Source organism: Podarcis melisellensis (genome assembly GCF_964234715.1).
Source record: "Podarcis melisellensis genome assembly, chromosome: 1".
In the NCBI taxonomy this organism is placed as follows: domain Eukaryota; kingdom Metazoa; phylum Chordata; class Lepidosauria; order Squamata; family Lacertidae; genus Podarcis; species Podarcis melisellensis.
The window spans coordinates 14,273,436-14,289,876 of record NC_138528.1 but is presented as its reverse complement, the minus strand read 5'-3'; the positions used below and the strand labels follow the sequence as shown (position 1 = coordinate 14,289,876).

General features: G+C 41.9%; 1 protein-coding gene across 8 annotated transcripts in view; it reads left to right on the top strand.

Annotated features, from left to right (window-relative positions):
* MARK3 (microtubule affinity regulating kinase 3) overlaps window positions 1–16,127 on the top strand; it is a 68,737-nt gene extending 52,610 nt beyond the window's left edge. For 2 of the 8 annotated variants that reach the window (XM_081910779.1, XM_081910781.1), the window contains 4 exons: window positions 5,356–5,613; window positions 8,965–8,991; window positions 13,683–13,727; window positions 15,523–16,127. In XM_081910779.1, coding sequence (XP_081766905.1) covers window positions 5,356–5,613; window positions 8,965–8,991; window positions 13,683–13,727; window positions 15,523–15,868 — 676 coding nt within the window. In that variant the 3' untranslated portion in view covers window positions 15,869–16,127. The remainder of the gene's footprint in view (window positions 1–5,355; window positions 5,614–8,964; window positions 8,992–13,682; window positions 13,728–15,522) is intronic. The other 6 variants (XM_081910780.1, XM_081910783.1, XM_081910782.1 and 3 more) reach the window with 3 other exon arrangements.
* The last annotated feature ends 314 nt before the right edge of the window (window positions 16,128–16,441 follow it).

Below are 16,441 nucleotides of genomic sequence, written 5' to 3'. Positions count from 1 at the left end.
TAAAGTAGGGTAGAGATCTAGATTCAGTATCTATGAAAGCGAAAATTACTTCTATGTAAACAAGTCAAAGCATGGAAGATGCTGGAAGAAAATGGCATGTTTTATTTCTGAAAGCACTCAGGTGTGTATTTCAGCTGCATCCACTATTGGGAGAGGCAGTAATTCATTATTTGTCTCCCGAGTAAGAAATGCTTTTGTCTTCTAGAAGAGCAACATACAATATGTCATGTGTGTTGTCTGCAACATGTGCTAAGTGCATTGCTGCAATAAAACAGGGGAATAAGACTAAGGGGTTGGGTTTTTTGCCTCCAAAGAAGAAACACATGTGATATGTTCCACATTGCAGTAATTTTTTAAAGACTAATTTATTTAACAGCTATTTGGGGGGGGGGGTTGCATTGAACCCAAAGAAACATCTGTGTGTATTGTGCATGTGTGAATGCACACACGCACACACTCTATGTGCTGCATTCTTAAATCCATGTTTCTTTGGCATCTCACACCCCACAATAAATTCCAGTTTAAACCATATTCACCTGCAGGTCTGCTAAATACTCACAGTACTGCTGCCCTGGAAACAAAGGGTTGTATCCAGTGGAGTCATCCCATTCACACAAAGATATCCATTTGCACAACAGAAATCCCCCCTCCCTGCATTAGATCTGATCCAAAGGGTTGGGGGGGCTGAAAACACTTTGGAAAGGGGGGGATTGGTTTCCACTTCACAAACAGATGTCCTTGCGCAAATAGGGCAACTTTGTCAGAAACAGCACAAAATGCATTTCTGATTAGTCTCTGATTGCAGGCAGCCTCTCGGCTTTCTCAGCTTGGGATTCACTGCTTTTCCCTCAACAAGCATTTAAAAAAAAAAAAATTAAGGCTGAATTGTTGCTCTGCAGTGCAGTAAGACACCAGCATGACATGAAGAAACATTATAGGAAACAAATTAGCTCATTCTTGTGGATGACTAAATTGCCTGTCGTCTCCCACCAGGGCCTGTAATCCACTGGAGAATATGCAGCTCAGACAAAGGAGGCGGTGGCAGAAAAGAAGCAAGAAGGGCAGTTCACTATGACAGCACAGTGAGAAGTAGATTTTAAGATTCCTAGAAAGGCCTGTAGTTTCACCCACACACATGGAGGATTTTGTGTGTGTGTGTTTAATGGCACAACTGCTTTGAGTGTCAGTTGTGAATGTTCATATAAAATCCAGTGTGCAGAGTAGTTCAAGGTAAACTACTTACATTGTGGCAAAGGTCCTGCAGGGTAATAATTAGTGCAGGATCTGTGTAGTCACATAAGACCCTTGGAATTTGATATTTTACTTTACTAGTTCCGAATTGTGCAGCTTCGAACCTCTCAAAAGAATGATATCTGCCCTGTAATTTTTCAAATTGAGGGGGAAAAGTGGATGAAATACAACTGATTGTGTTTGAACTGGCTTTGGCAGGTCACTAGTTAGTTCAATAACGGAGGTTATTTGGAGGAGAAAAGCCTTGTATATTTTTGTCTCTGAGGCTGTGCAAAGTAGGTCGTCTTTTCAAACTGGACACACTTGTCATTGATTGTGTATGCCAGAGACAGAATGTTTTATTCCAGTGAATAAGGATAGGAAGACTGGTCAGTATTTGAAAGATCTGCAAATGACCACTTCCTCTACTGGCACGACTGGAAGAGCCTGCCTTTTAGACTCGCTTTTGTCTCTGGCCACCCATAACCTTTTTTTCTGTAGTTCTTGGCTACCTAGAACACCTGGCGGCACTTGCTACAGTTTACATGAGGAACGATGCATATTGCTAAGGCATAAAAAACTTAGAAGAGTCCTGCTGGATTAGACCAAAGGCCTGTCTGGTCCAGGATTCTTTTTCGGCACCCAGATGCCTAAGGGAAGCCTATAAGTAGAATAAAAACGCAATAGCACTGCCCTACTCATGATTCCCAGGAATGGGTGTTCAGAAACATAGTACCTTTGATACTGGAGGTAATATAACCATCATGACAGTAAGAGCTGTTTGACAGTGGAACAGACTCCCTCAGGAGGTGGTGGACTCTCCTTCCTTGGAGGTTTTTAAGCAGAGGTTGGACGGCTGTCTGTCATGGATGCTTTAGCTGAGATTCCAGCATTGCAAGGGGTGGGACCAGATGACCCCCCAGGAAGCCTTCCAACTCTACAATTCTGTGATTCTCTGATTCTGTTACTAGTACCCATCAGTAGTCTTTTTCTCCATGAATTTGTCCAATCCCCAAGTTGGTTGCCATCCTTCAATAGTGAATTCCATAATTTAACTGCGCCTAAGAAGAGTCTAAGGGACTCGGGTGGCACTGTGGGTTAAACCACAGAGCCTAGGGCTTGCCAATCAGAGGGTCGGCGGTTCGAATCCCCACGAAGGGGTGAGCTCCCGTTGCTTGGTCCCTGCTCCTGCCAACCTAGCAGTTTGAAAGCACATCAAAGTGCAAGTAGATAAATAGGTACCACTCCAGTGGGAATGTAAACTGCATTTCTGTGTGCTGCTCTGGTTCACTGGAAGCGGCTTAAGTCATTCTGGCCATGTGACCCCGAAGCTGTACGCCGTCTCCCTCGGCCAGTAAAGTGAGATGAGCACTGCAACCCCAGAGTCGGTCACGACTGGACCTAATGGTCAGGTGTCCCTTTACCTTTAAGAATAGTCTATCCTGCTAATTACCGTAACAGACAGTAGCTAATTTAGAACATTAACTATGAACTGGAAGTTCTTGGGTGGAATCTTAGCCATCCACGAACCTGGTGGGAAGTCCCATGCCATCTGTCCTCCGCAGTACTACACTTGTAATATGGCCCTGGATTAACATGCCTTAGTCAGGATGTATTTTGTCCTCTGCTGTTATGGATCATAAACTATTCATCTTCTTTCTGTGACAAGCTAATTAAAGAAGATTTGAGCTTTCATATCTTTTTGAAGACCATGTGCTATTCCGGGTAGCAATGGGGTGTCTCCCCCTCCCCCCACTATCTCAAGCCCTGCCATCTGAATTCCAGCCTCCCTTCAGGTGCAGGGTAGGAGGAAGGGAGCAAGAGCATTGCAGAATATGGGACTGAAGTGAGTAGTGCTTGATTGATTGTGAGTAATGCAAGAAGTGAGGGAGATGTGTGCAGTTATAAAATACATAACTTGTGGGGTGTGAAGATTTGGCCGGAAACGCTTGGTCTAGTACTTTTTCCCCAAGCAGGAGACTCATAAACAGCATTTTCAGTCTTGTCGTAGTCTCCTTTGTCTTGCATCGTCAGGAGAAGACAGCGTAGAGACTACAGTTGCATGTAACAGTAAGCCATCGTTTAGCAGTCTGTGTATTAAGGAACAAAGTGAATGCTAACCACAGTTCCAGTTCTGTTACGTGAACATAGACAGAAGAGCTTCCAATCCACTCTTGGTTCTAAATGGTTTAGTTTCAGCATTGCATGCAAATGTGGTCAGTGAATTCCCTTTTGACTGGAAAAACTATAGCCGATCGCATAATTTTTAATTGGCATAGGATAAGTATTTGCTTAGGTTTCACTACTGCAGTAGTGAAATGGCCTTATTGTTGCTGTTGTTGTTAATAATTTATACCCCACCTTTTCTCTATTTACTCAAGGCTGCTGACAGATTAAAAACAAGAACTGCTAAAAACATAAAAAGCAATAATGAAAAACAGTTAAACATTGGTAAAACTAAAACTATATACATATGTATATATATATACGTATATATACATATATATGAAACCTGTTTAAAACATGCAAATAATTACAGTAAGAACAGTACGGGACCAGCCATTTGCATAGTCGAAAGTAACTTAGAGAAGGAAAGAGGCTAATAGTTCAGAGGTAGAGCACATGTTCGCATGCACAAGATCCCAGATTGAAGCCCTTCCATCTCTAGTTAAAGGTTTTGGGTAGTAGGGCTAGGCCTGAGTTCTGCTTGAGACCTTAGAGAGATTCTTGACATTCTGAGTAGACAGTACTAAGCTGGATGGACGAACAGCCTGCCTCTCAATAAAAAGCGGCTTCGTATGTTTGTGACCAGCAAGGAAATGTTTCCCTAACCCGTTGTGGACGTGATTGTGCATATGAGCGTTCAGTCTAAGTTGGAAGATGTTTGTGGGAGAAAAGGTGTTCGCTTTTGAGTTTGCATCTTTGTCATTGGTCCATCATGCTATTCTTTCTGCCTCTGCCTGAACCCAACCCCCCCTCGCAGCCTGGCTGAAATGTTCGCTTGTGCAGCTAGCCCTGATACAGTTTATACTACATCCTCCACCAGTGTTCGGCTGCGATACCAGAAGTCGATGTCCATGTCGGCTTCTGTGCATGCGAAGATGATGTTACCGCCAGTAAACAATGGTGCAGATAACTTCAGGTCTATGTAAGAAATGCTGGCATTGTTGTGAAACTAACTGGCATCCATTGTTGCTTAACTCTGCGCTAAGGAAATTCTAGTTCTAGATAGTGCTAGAAATTGATGCTGCCTAGAAGGTGTGTTCTCTCCCTGCCCGCCCTCTATCTTTTGGTGGTCAAGGTTGTTTGTGCTGTGATCCCTTAATGAACATCTTGAGTGTTCCTTACTGCTGTCCAAATTCCTCCAGATAATGTAATACATGCTGTGATTTTGTATAGCTTCGGAAAATATTAAGAATTAATATTTTCAATTAGAGTGATATTCTGGAAATCTATTCTCAGATTATCAACATAGAAAATACTCAGTTCCTTTCTTGCAGTAGGGGTTTTCTTTTTGCCCTGCAAACCCAGGTTTTTAGATCTCCTGTTTGCTTCTAGAGTGTTTGTGGGTTGTTGGTTTTTTTTAATGAATCATTTATGTGCTGCAGTAATGCTCCCTCTAGACTGTAATCTATAAACCTTGCTCTGTACCGTATTGTGGAGGCACCTAATGCTCCTTGTAAACATGTACAGGCAACTCTTCATTTACGTGCGATCTATTTGTGTGCACAGGGTCTCCTCATGAGGTGGAGGGCGTCCTCTTTGGGCTCCAGGGAGAGTCTCTGTGTGAGCTGGAGGGCCAGTGGGACTGTCTCAGCTGACTCTTGGGAAGCATTGATTGCTGCTGTGCTACCCCGCACATCAGCTGTTAGGCAGTGAAGCTGAGCAGCTCAACAAAGTCCTGCTGCCCCTCTGGCTCATGAGGAGACCTCTTCAGGCTCTGAGGTGGGTCTCCTCGCAAGCCATTAGGACTCTCCAGGGTGCTCCCCATTTGATGCGATTTTGCATATGCACCTAGGAGTCTGGCCCAGAACGAAAATGGGGAGTCACCTGTACTCTATTAGCCTTGTAGAGATTTGAGTTTCTGTGGTGGAATTTTTAACTTAACCCGTGATCTTATTCCAGCGCTATTCCTGATCAGAGAACTCCAGTTGCTTCAACGCACAGCATTAGCAGCGCAACAACACCTGACCGTATCCGTTTCCCAAGAGGAACTGCCAGTCGCAGCACTTTCCATGGCCAGCTCAGAGAACGGCGCACTGCTACTTACAATGGGCCCCCTGCATCGCCCAGCCTCTCTCATGAAGCAACCCCACTTTCGCAGACACGAAGCAGGGGCTCCACTAACCTGTTCAGTAAATTGACTTCAAAGCTGACGAGGAGGTATGTATTCTTATTTTTTTAAAAAAACAACAACATAATTTTAGCAGAAATTTGCTTGGCACAGTTATTCTCCATATCCAAGAACTTAATTTAACCATGCGCTGCAGTTCAGCTTTTACAAGTTTAATATTCACCTTCCAAGTAGTGGGAGTTTCAGTTGACATACATAGAACTTAGCTTTTACTATTTGCCTTTTCTTTTATCAAACCTATATACACACTTCTTCAAAAAGCAATGTGGTTGCTCTGGTGCTGCAGGGAGGATTGTGGTTTGCATTGTTAATCTACAAGACTGGTTACTTAAATTGTGAGGGGCGGGAAAGCTAGCTTAAATCAGCCCATCTTCAGAAGGCTAGGCATATCAAGAATAGTGGCCTGCAGTAATGATGAACAGTGTAATTGGCTAATAACTGAAGTTTTCCCTTGGGAAGTCTAATCAACAGAAGCCCACTTCAGCCCTTTGCAAGAAGTAAGATTTTCTTTCTCACTCACTTGCTAGTATAAGACCAGCTGAACTTTTCAGGAATTCTGACACTTTGAAAGTTTATCTACTCTGTGGCGTCACGTGCTGTTGGTTAACTGCTGAAGTATACCCAGGAGAATGCGTAGTCAGTATTCCATAGAAAAAACACCTAAAACCCTAGCTTTAGACTCCTCAGGATTTAGTGATGCAAAGCTTCCTAAAGAAAACAGAAGCAGATGGATAGCCTAGGTACTGGTGTGCAGGGTTGCAACTGCCAGTCCCAAAATGGGAAACTGAGAAATGTAAAACATGGTTCCAAACTTAATCACATTTGTATTTTGCAAGTAAGCTTTCACTTGCTTAAGAGTTCCAACTTTGCTCTTTCCAGGACATGCTCCGGAAGCAGGAATGGCCTCATAGACATCTGTCTGTGCTCAGAACAGTGTTCTTAACATGGGTCTCTTAGATGCAGTTTCCTATAACAGATTCATGCATACCACTAATTAACTGAAGGGTGCAGAAAGCCTTGGGGTTGATCCAGAGGCTGCAGCTGGTGCAGAACCTAGCAGCTTTGTTGCTTGTGAGTGCAAACTACGGCCAGCACGCTTGTGGGATTCGCACTGGCTGCCAGTTTGCTACCAGGCCACGTTCATGGTGTTGGCACCCTGTACAGCTTGGGACCCAGTTATTTGAGTGACAGCGTTATACACCCAGTAGATCACTGCAGTCTGCAAGAGAGTCTTTCCTGCAAGTTCCGAAGATCTCAGAAGCCCACTCTGCAGTCAGTTGGAGCAGGTCTTTTTGCGTGCCAGCCCCTCTCCTCTGCAATAACATTCCTGTCGAAATATGACAGGCACCCACTATCCGGAAAGAGTGGAAGGCATTTTCATTGCAGTAGACTTTACCAGTAGGATAAATTGATCTTTTACCATGTGTGTCCACTTGTTAAAGAGTTTTAGTCTTGTTTTTAATTATGTATAAATCCCACTGGGATTTAGAAGGCATTAATAAATTAATTATAGTAATAGTAGTAGTAGTAATAGTTTGGTTTCAGAGGACGTTTTTATGTAGAGAGCCCCAGTCCTCAGCATCTCTAGCTAAAAGGGGTCTCAAGTAGCAGGACTGGGAAAGAGATTGACTGGAGAAGTTCTCCAGGGTCTCAGGCCAGATGATGTGATAATGTCAATAACTTTTGTGTGTGCTTCATTGTGACACAGCGCTCATTCAGGAAAAGGAGATAAACACTGATCCATCTTTCTGTAAGCCACTGTTGTTGGACCAATGAGATATATATTTTGCTCAGCCTATTTCAGTTAATGTCCTTTTACCATTTAATACAGCCATATATATTTCATCCTTGTCCACGCTTCACAGATCTTGCAGCCTTTGCAGGTCTGGTGTCTGTGTGTCATCTGTCATGCATTTTTTTTTGGGGGGGGGGGTTTCCATGAACTCTTAAGCCTCACTACCCAGCTTCACAGGCTTTCCAAAACATTCAGAGACTTCACTTTAGAAGCAACTTAGCTGTTTCAACTTAAAATGATTTTTGCAAGGGACTTCAAGTGTTACAGTGCCTTGCCTGGTTTGTCATTATTTCCTTTTGCACTTAAGACACGTAAGCGATAATTGGCGGTGTAATTATTTGCTTTTCACACCTTGAATAAGCTGTTTTGTTGCATCAGCAGTTCGCAGTATTTGTGTCCTTTCACAATGTGATTATAGACTGAAGTTTTCAAACTTCCATTCTAGTTACACTGGAAGTTTTGTTGTCACTAATAGTTCTGTTTTAGGGGCTTCTGGCTGCTGTAGAAATTAAGCATTTTCCTTGTCTGTGAGCACAAGGTCTTGCATTCCTGTTTTTCCTGTGTGCATTAATTGGAAAGGGTTATGAAGTCACATTCAGCTTAAGTTCTGAGTCCTGTTCCTAGAAGATACTCTATTTCTGTTCTGTTTTTGTTTTTTGGTACCCCCAAGGGCTTTAAAAGTCACCCTTTGCACACAATGCTAAACAATGGTTTAGTGTAACTTGCTGGACAGTAGAGATTTGCTGCAAGCCTCAGGCTTGGGTACTCCATTTCCTCCTATGCAGCTGGGAAAAAGGAACTTAGTCAGAATTTAATTTAACTTCCCACGAAACCTAGTTTGCTGCACTAGTCAGTTTCTTTTTAAAAACTAAAAGCCAACTTAAAGCCATAGGTTATGAAGTAGGCTTGCTTAACTACAGTTTGCTTTAAACCATTACCCCCTGGCTTGTACATAACAATATCAAGTTTTATGGAAAGCAAAGCTAAACTTTACTGAAGTTCGCCCCACTGTCCAGGAGGGGAAGAGGAGAGCATGCATGCCCAACACAACTCTTACTTACTGTGAACATACAGTGGAACCTCATGTTATGGACAGGATCCATTCTGGAGGCCCATCCGTAACACGAAACTGACGCAAGCCAAAGTGCTACCTCTGCACATGCGCATGGTGAAACCCGGAGGTAACCTGTTCCTGTACTTCCGGGTTGCCACGGGACACAACAGGAAAACACATAATCTGAAGTGGACGTGACATGAGGTATGACTGTAGTACTAAACCATGTGTCTACTGTACATAGACAACTGTAATATAATTTGCCTTTACTTGGCTATCAAATTCAGAAAGCAGAAGTGATGTGAAGGATTTCTCATATGTGCAGGGGAGTGACTGGGGAAGAAAGTGTTGCATTCTCCTTAACACTGAAGATCCATCCATCCATTCCAATAACCATCATGTATTTCCAGAGTGAATTTGAAACTGTTTCCGTATTTCATTGAGTTAGTCTTATGTGTCTCGCTTGTTGAGTGGATTTTCAAATTTCATACCAACACATTTTAATTATTATTTTGGCTTAATTTCTTTTAGAAACATGTCATTCAGGTTTATCAAAAGGTAGGATTTTACTTCTATTTTCAGAACCAGCTCTCGCAATTAACATTGAATTTGGCTTTCTAGCCTTGGTTTTTCTTTAAAACAAATTGAAACAAAACTAAACTTTCCGCTGAGAACTAAATACTCTTCACATACCCAAGATAAGTAAAGAAATTCATTAACCAATGAATAATCCCTATGGATCTCTGGCACCTGAATAATAATGAAATGCAAAGCATGTCTTATGCGCTCTACTTACTTTGATAGTACCAAAAATAATTTTGTTCTTTATACTAATACACTTAGCATGCTTATGGTTGAAAAATGATATGTACAGTAATATTGATTAAAAGTGTAAAACAAAGGTAAGTAATTCTCTACTTGCTTTATCAATCTTAATTTCAGCTTAAGAGCCATTTTAGTTTATTTGCCACTCACTGGTGATAATATATTTGGAACCTAGACCTGGGTTTTTACTTTTTAAAAAATTCAAATAATACCCTGAAGATCTATTGAGACATAGTCAGAACTCTAAACGCCTCTCTTGTTAGCAACATGCTTGGTTGAGTTTGCATTCATGGTTCTGGAATGGAGATACGCTTCTCAGCAGTTTGATGAAGAGAGCATTGTTAGGCAGCATTGGAGGTAAGGATCTCCACTGTTTGCTTGGTATTCATAGAAAAAGTAGAAGTGGTTACATTTGGCCTGCCACATTTGAGAACCTGCTGAACAAGAGAGATGTTTGTATGTTAAGATAACAGTAGACCAGGCAGTTTGAAAGAAATTGAAGTGCAAGAAATGGGTAAGTTTCAGGCCATCCTGCAGAGATAGCGTTGCGCTTGCCACACATGCAGCATTTGGCATGTGAATTCATAGCTTGTGGCAAGGAGGGGGAAATGGTCCTGTCCCCCCCCTTCACATAGTTTTTGGTTTCTAAAAAAAACACCCCACTATGCGTACGAGTGTTGGTCAATTCAGAGTGTCTCTGCTATTCACAGCGCTGCTGGCATTAGAGAAATGGCACAGCTCAGTGGTAGAGAATTTCAGTAGGGGCAAAGCTAAGGTTCTGCACTGTAAGCTTTGGCACCACAATTTAACAAGGATATTGACAAGCTGAAAAGTGTGCAGATGACGAAGGGTCTGTAAAGCGAGCCTTATGAGGAGCGGTTGAAGAAGTTGGGTGTGTTGAGCCTGGAAAAGAGGAGACTGAGAGGAGATAGGATAGCCATCTTCAAAGAGCTTAAGGGCTGTCACATGAAGGATGAAACAAGCTTGTTTTCTCCTGCTTTGGGGAGGTAGGACTCGGAACAGTTACAAGAAAGGAGATTCCAGCTGGACACAAGGAAGAACTTTCTGACAGTAAGAGCTGTTTGACAGTAGAACAGACTCCTTGAAAGGTTGTGGGCTCTCCTTTGGAGGTTTTTAAGCAGAGGTTGGATGCTCATCTGTCTTGGATGCTTTAGTTGAGATTCCTGTATTGCAGGGGGTTGGACGTGATGACCCTTGGGGTCCCTTCCTACTCCACCAGTCCATGAATCTAAGGAACACAAAAATGTGTTTGCCCACATCTGGAGTGGAGCCTTTAACCAGGGCGCAGTAGTTTTCCAGTTTAAGCTAGAGTTAAAGTGTACGATCTTTGGGACACATTAATAGGTTACCCAATGGCAAAAAAAAAAAAGCTAGAGCCCAGGCAGTTTCCATAAAACCTGTTGCTATATCATTGATTTTAAGTGTCTGGTTGTGTGTTTCATCAGCTGAGAGGCATTTAAATGAACCGCAGCAGCTCCTAAAGTGTGTTGATCATTATTCAGAGCTTTGAAAGTACAGAAGTGTCTTGTGATGTCTCTAAATAGATAAAATCCTATTTTGTCCTCTAAGGCTAGGTAAGACACCTCCACAATGTCAATGCATTTTCAGATGTATGGTCACTTACAGAACTTTCATTAAAGTTGGACTGTCTCCAGTGACCACCTGTGGTTGTTCCCATGCTTTTAGGCCTTTCCCCCCTGCAATATCTGCTTTTTCTGTAATGGATACATAGCATTTGTGGTACCCTGGTTTGTGATATGGCTGCATTGAATGTTTTATCACTTCACTTATTTATGTGCATTTAACCTGTTCTGTTAATATTTTGAGTCCCCTGAAAGCACAACCTTAGCTGGACTGCTCGACATCCTTAATTTAATTTTGCAGTGCAAATCTGATATTAGTGCACTTTGTCAAATTTTCTCAAGGAAGCACATGTCCCCATCCCAATAGTTAGCAGATTATGAAACCAGTGGTTTGTTTACAGTACAATAGACCTGCAACATATGTGGGGGTTATGTTCTGAGGATAGTGCATAAAGCCAAAATAGTGTATCGTCAAAACACATTGGGTGCTAATGGCAGGTAGGGTGCCAAAGTCCCCCCCCCAGATGACCACCCCCTTTCCACTCCCTTTTTAATTAAAAAAAAATAGTTTTGCCAAGTGTATAATGCTGAATGCACACGAGTTAAGTGCTCATCACTTGTGAGCCTACTGCTTCCTTCCCTTCCACCACCATCCTAAGGATGTCCATCTGCTTGTGCAATGGAAACCCACTTGCATGGATTTCGATTTTTCTTCACTGCTCAGCAGGATCCCTAACCTTCCAGAGGACATCGGGGGGGGGGGGGCTGCAGGGACAAGAGAAAAGGAAGCACAAATAGATGCTCACTCTCACTAGGTTGGCTTTCACCCTGTATGGCCCAAATGTGACATTCACTTTTTGAATTCTTCAAGAATCCTTTTTATTTCAGAACGCTACCATGCATATGACACTCACACACTTTCATGCATGCAAGGGAATAATTTTACTGTATAGGTGAATCACAACTGAATTATCAGATGAATTTCATTCTGTAGCCCTCTCTTTCTTGAAGCCATCCTGTTTGTGCAACTAGGGAGTGTCTCATGAAAGCCATATGTTCTTCTGGGGACTCATTGCAAATATTTATGTGCCATGAATTCTGCCATTTTAAGAACGTCTCAGTCACTCTTAATCAAGTGGACAGGGAAGGGCCTTAGCTCAGTGACGGATAATCTGCTTTGCATGTGGAAGGGCTCAGGTTCAATCGTTGGCATCTCCTGACACCCGTCTAAAATCCTGGAGAGGTGCTGCTGCCAGTTGGTATAGATAATACTGAGATGAATGGACCAGCGGTCTGACTCAGTAAAAGGCAGCCTCCTGCATTTCTGTGATTGGGTGCTTAATTTTTATCTTGAAGCATGTTCAGTTCTTTCTGTTACGGAAAGATTTTGAACAGTTGGTGCATTTACTGGTACAAATTCACTTTGTATAACTGGTTTCACAAATCAATGGATTGTGGGATAAGATGACAATTCAGTTTTACTGGATTCTGACTATTTCCGGTATACCTCGACTTTCTCCATGCATTCGTATTGCCATTCAGAAAGTTCAGCCTGTGTTCTTACCCTCCATTAGAGTTCAGTAGCTCTATTGCTCCAGTATGAAGTAGTCAGTGAAGCTCATTTGGAGATTGCAGCCAAATTCAACATACCACATAGTCGTTTAAATCCCTTGAATCCGAGTTTGTTCCAGTTGCTTTCTGTGCCGTGGTGGAGGAAAAGGAATAAAATAGAATCCCTTGCTGATTCTTTCCTCCGTTCAGCATGTTCTGCTGAACAAATGAAACTTCAAATTGCAGAGATGAGCAGTAAACTTTTTACAGGGGTGTGGATATACTGCAATTTGCTGGATTTATCGACGGCTTATTGCGAATATCCCTGGGCAGAAATTTTTACAGAGCTTCTGCATTCCAAGCTAATCAAAAGTCTGTATCAAATTAACACAAAACTCTGTAGAGGGCAACAAGGGTGGTGCTGAAATTGAGGATTGGGGTAAGGTCTGTGTGAAGCATTTCCATTCCTTCTAAGTGCTTTCAGTTCAGCATTTGTGATCAAAGCCTAAGGTGTTAAGTGGAGCAGAACAGTGTACAGGAAGGATTTCCCATTCTTCTGTTGCATACCTACCCAACTGCTGAAAATCATATGTATCAACAGAAGTTGGTTTTAAAGGTCTTCACATTTTCTTCCCACCCTTCTCTGCAGCAGTTCAAAAGTGCCTTGCACTATTTCTGTTTCTTTCTAAAGGTTTATTCTTGACAGGTAAGGCAGAGAAATGCTAAGTGAATGGAATTATACAGTGGTGAAATTTCTAGCTGGAAACTGTCTTAATATAGGGGAAGCAGTTACCAGCTGATCATGAGATTCGTCCATTTATATATAAACTGAGAGATAACAGGCTGGACAGTCCTGAAAATATACTATGATGGGCCTTGTCTGGTATACCTGAACTGAATTTCTAGTGTTTGTAATTTATTCTTTCTGCCTGCCTAACAGTTATGTGAGCAGCCCAATGCTTAATCGAGCACCATTGTTGCAAGTCCTTTCTGTTGTCACCAGAATCTTCAGCTGTCTTCTTGTAGATCAGTGTACAGCCCTAATAGCAAACGTTTGAGGCTTCCAAATATATTTTATTTGGACAAAGGCATGTTTGATATTCTGAGTCTACTAATCATTTGAATGTTTAAAGCCAAGCATCTAATTGCAAATGTAAATTGTTAAGTGAGATGTTGCTATGCAGTGTTCTGCCAACTTTTATCCATACTAGTGTAAGATTTGTCTTCTCTTTCCTGCTTTCTTTGTGCTTCGGCATTGTTTTCATTGAGGCTCCCAACTGAATATGAGAGGAACGGGAGATATGAGGGATCAAGGTGAGGGTAACTATTTTTTGCTTAAAATGTTAACCTTAGATGTTTTACACTCTTTCCCCCCCTCCACTCCTTCGAGGGATGTAAGCAGTAGGAGACTGGTGGTGGTATCTGTAAAACTTAACAAATATGTAAAACTAAGATTGCCTCCTATACTCAAAGCTGTGATTAAATCACTTATATTACATGATTCTGACTTTTCATGCATACACCCTGACCAAAATCTAGCCTCTCGGAGCTATGCAATGACTATTAGATTGTAGCTGAGAGAGCCAGCCGATTACGGGACAGTTCAAAAAGGAGACTTCCCCAATTAGCCTGAAATTGTCATTGAAAACTCTCTGCCATTGTCAAGTAGAGAATGGGAAAATATAAGAAGAAATGTTTTTTGCCTACAGTAGAAGGCTTTTCTTTTTTATTACCTTTTAGCACAAAGGCCAGATTCATGTGACTAAGAATTAATCACAGAAATGTCTATAAGAGAGCCTTGGTTTTGAATGGTGGGCTCGTTTTCCTACAGAAGTTCTGGGATTTCATTAACAGATATGAAAACCTGGATTGAATTATGCTGAGATCCTGTTATTGAATAAAGAGATACTGAATTACTGAATAAAGTGCTGCTCCTGTCTTTGGACACCGCTTGAAACAATTACCTCTGGAAGTGTCTTTATTGTGTCTGGTTCTGATTCCATACACAAAGTTTAACACTACCAGACGCCTTTCTCCCCTAAACTTGGTATCTGCCTGCCTTCAAGGAGGCAGGGCTGCTAATTCACAGGTTGAAGTAGATATGAAATTCTAGAAATGCCTGTGACTTCTAATTTTTTTCATAGCCCTTCCAACGGGGAAATTGGGACGGGAAGGCATCAATATGGGGATTTGTGTTTTTTGTGTATTTGATACAAGCGTGTTTTCACCCAGCCCAGGGAACTGCTGGCAGCATTCATTCTATGGCTGCTGGTGGAGTCATGCTTGCTGCTTTCACTAGATCACCAGGTTTGATAGTATGCTTCAATTCTAATCACCGTAGTTGAACATTTCCCCGTCACTTACAGCCCCTTCCTGTTTCGTCTGCAGAGTTTATTCATTTTAAAATAAAAGTAGAGGTTAATTCTATGATCCTCCCTGGAACTAAACTTAAAGGGCAGTTTTTAAACCATAGTTATTACTACCTGAATGTGATAGTTTAAAAAAAAAAACTGCTCTCAACTTGTAGGAAAGTGGGAAGTCAGTCTGAAAGTCCTCATCTGCTTCCAGCAAAGTTAGGGGGAAAGGGGTCCTAAGGGATCTTTCACATGTAACTGATAGTGCCCCATGTTGGGAAGACTTAAATCGCGACATGCAGAGTTCTGCATTAAAAGTCCCCAGCACCAAATTCTACATTTAGTGTATTATGCATATTTGGCACTCCATGGTGATGGGAAGTGGAAGGTGATTTGCAGCAGAGAGAATCAGTGTCACACCCGCACATGTGTGACTTCTCTTTTTCACATCTCCCCCTCCGAAACTTGTTTTTGTAAGGGGAGGGGAAGGAAACCTTGGAGGCGAGCGCCACGTATTTTCATATAACACCCCGTTGGCTTCAGCTCTGTTGGGCTTCCCCCCTAATTCAGATGCTGCTAGGCACTAACGGGAGCTTTTAATCGCAGCGGGGCTTGGTAAGCAGTTGCCGAGAGAGCATGCTTAATAATGCATGCGGCAAAGCCTTTTACTAACATAATGGCTTTCACTGACATTAAAAACTTGGATAGGAAACGGGCTCATCTGGTATGAATACTAAGGCTTCGTTTCCTTTCAGCCGCAACGTGTCCGTTGACCAGAAGGATGACAACAAAGAAGCCAAGCCCCGCTCGCTACGATTCACCTGGAGCATGAAGACCACCAGCTCCATGGACCCTAACGATATGATGAGGGAAATCCGCAAGGTCCTGGACGCCAATAACTGTGACTATGAACAGAGGGAGCGTTTCTTGCTTTTCTGTGTCCATGGAGACGGCCACGCGGAGAACCTCGTGCAATGGGAGATGGAGGTGTGTAAGCTGCCAAGACTGTCGCTGAACGGAGTTCGCTTCAAAAGGATATCGGGAACATCCATAGCTTTTAAAAACATTGCTTCCAAAATTGCCAATGAATTAAAGCTGTAATGGGAAGAGCAATCAAGTTTGTAAATTTAAAAGTAGCAAATTTCAAGTGGTTTTTTGTTTTTGTTTTGTTTTTTTGAGAACACCAATGGAAATGTATAGAATAATATTTAGGGCAATAATTTCTGCATCTTCTGAATCATGATATTAAAACTGTTGAGACAAGCTGCTGAGCTGGGAGGGAGAATTGGACTTTTTATATATATACATATATATATATATATATATGCACTACAGCATTAAAGTTGCCTACTATGTAAAATATTATTCCCTTCTGCTTTATTTCCATTGCTCCGAGTCTTGGCGAACAATCTGAAACACACAAATATATACCTTTGAATATTCCTCTTGTTTGTGTGGATGTGTGAATGTACCGTATGTGTGTATAATTATAATATAAAAAGTATTATATGTAAACCATTTAAAGCATTAGAGCTGTACTGGTACCTCTTTTTTGGGCTACTTTTGGTGCTAAAATTGAAATGGCCAAGATGGAGACACTTAAGAATACGTTAAACAAAGCTAACGAGCTCACCAGTAAATTCAGGCTTTGCGATTCACTGCTGTGTTTTAAGA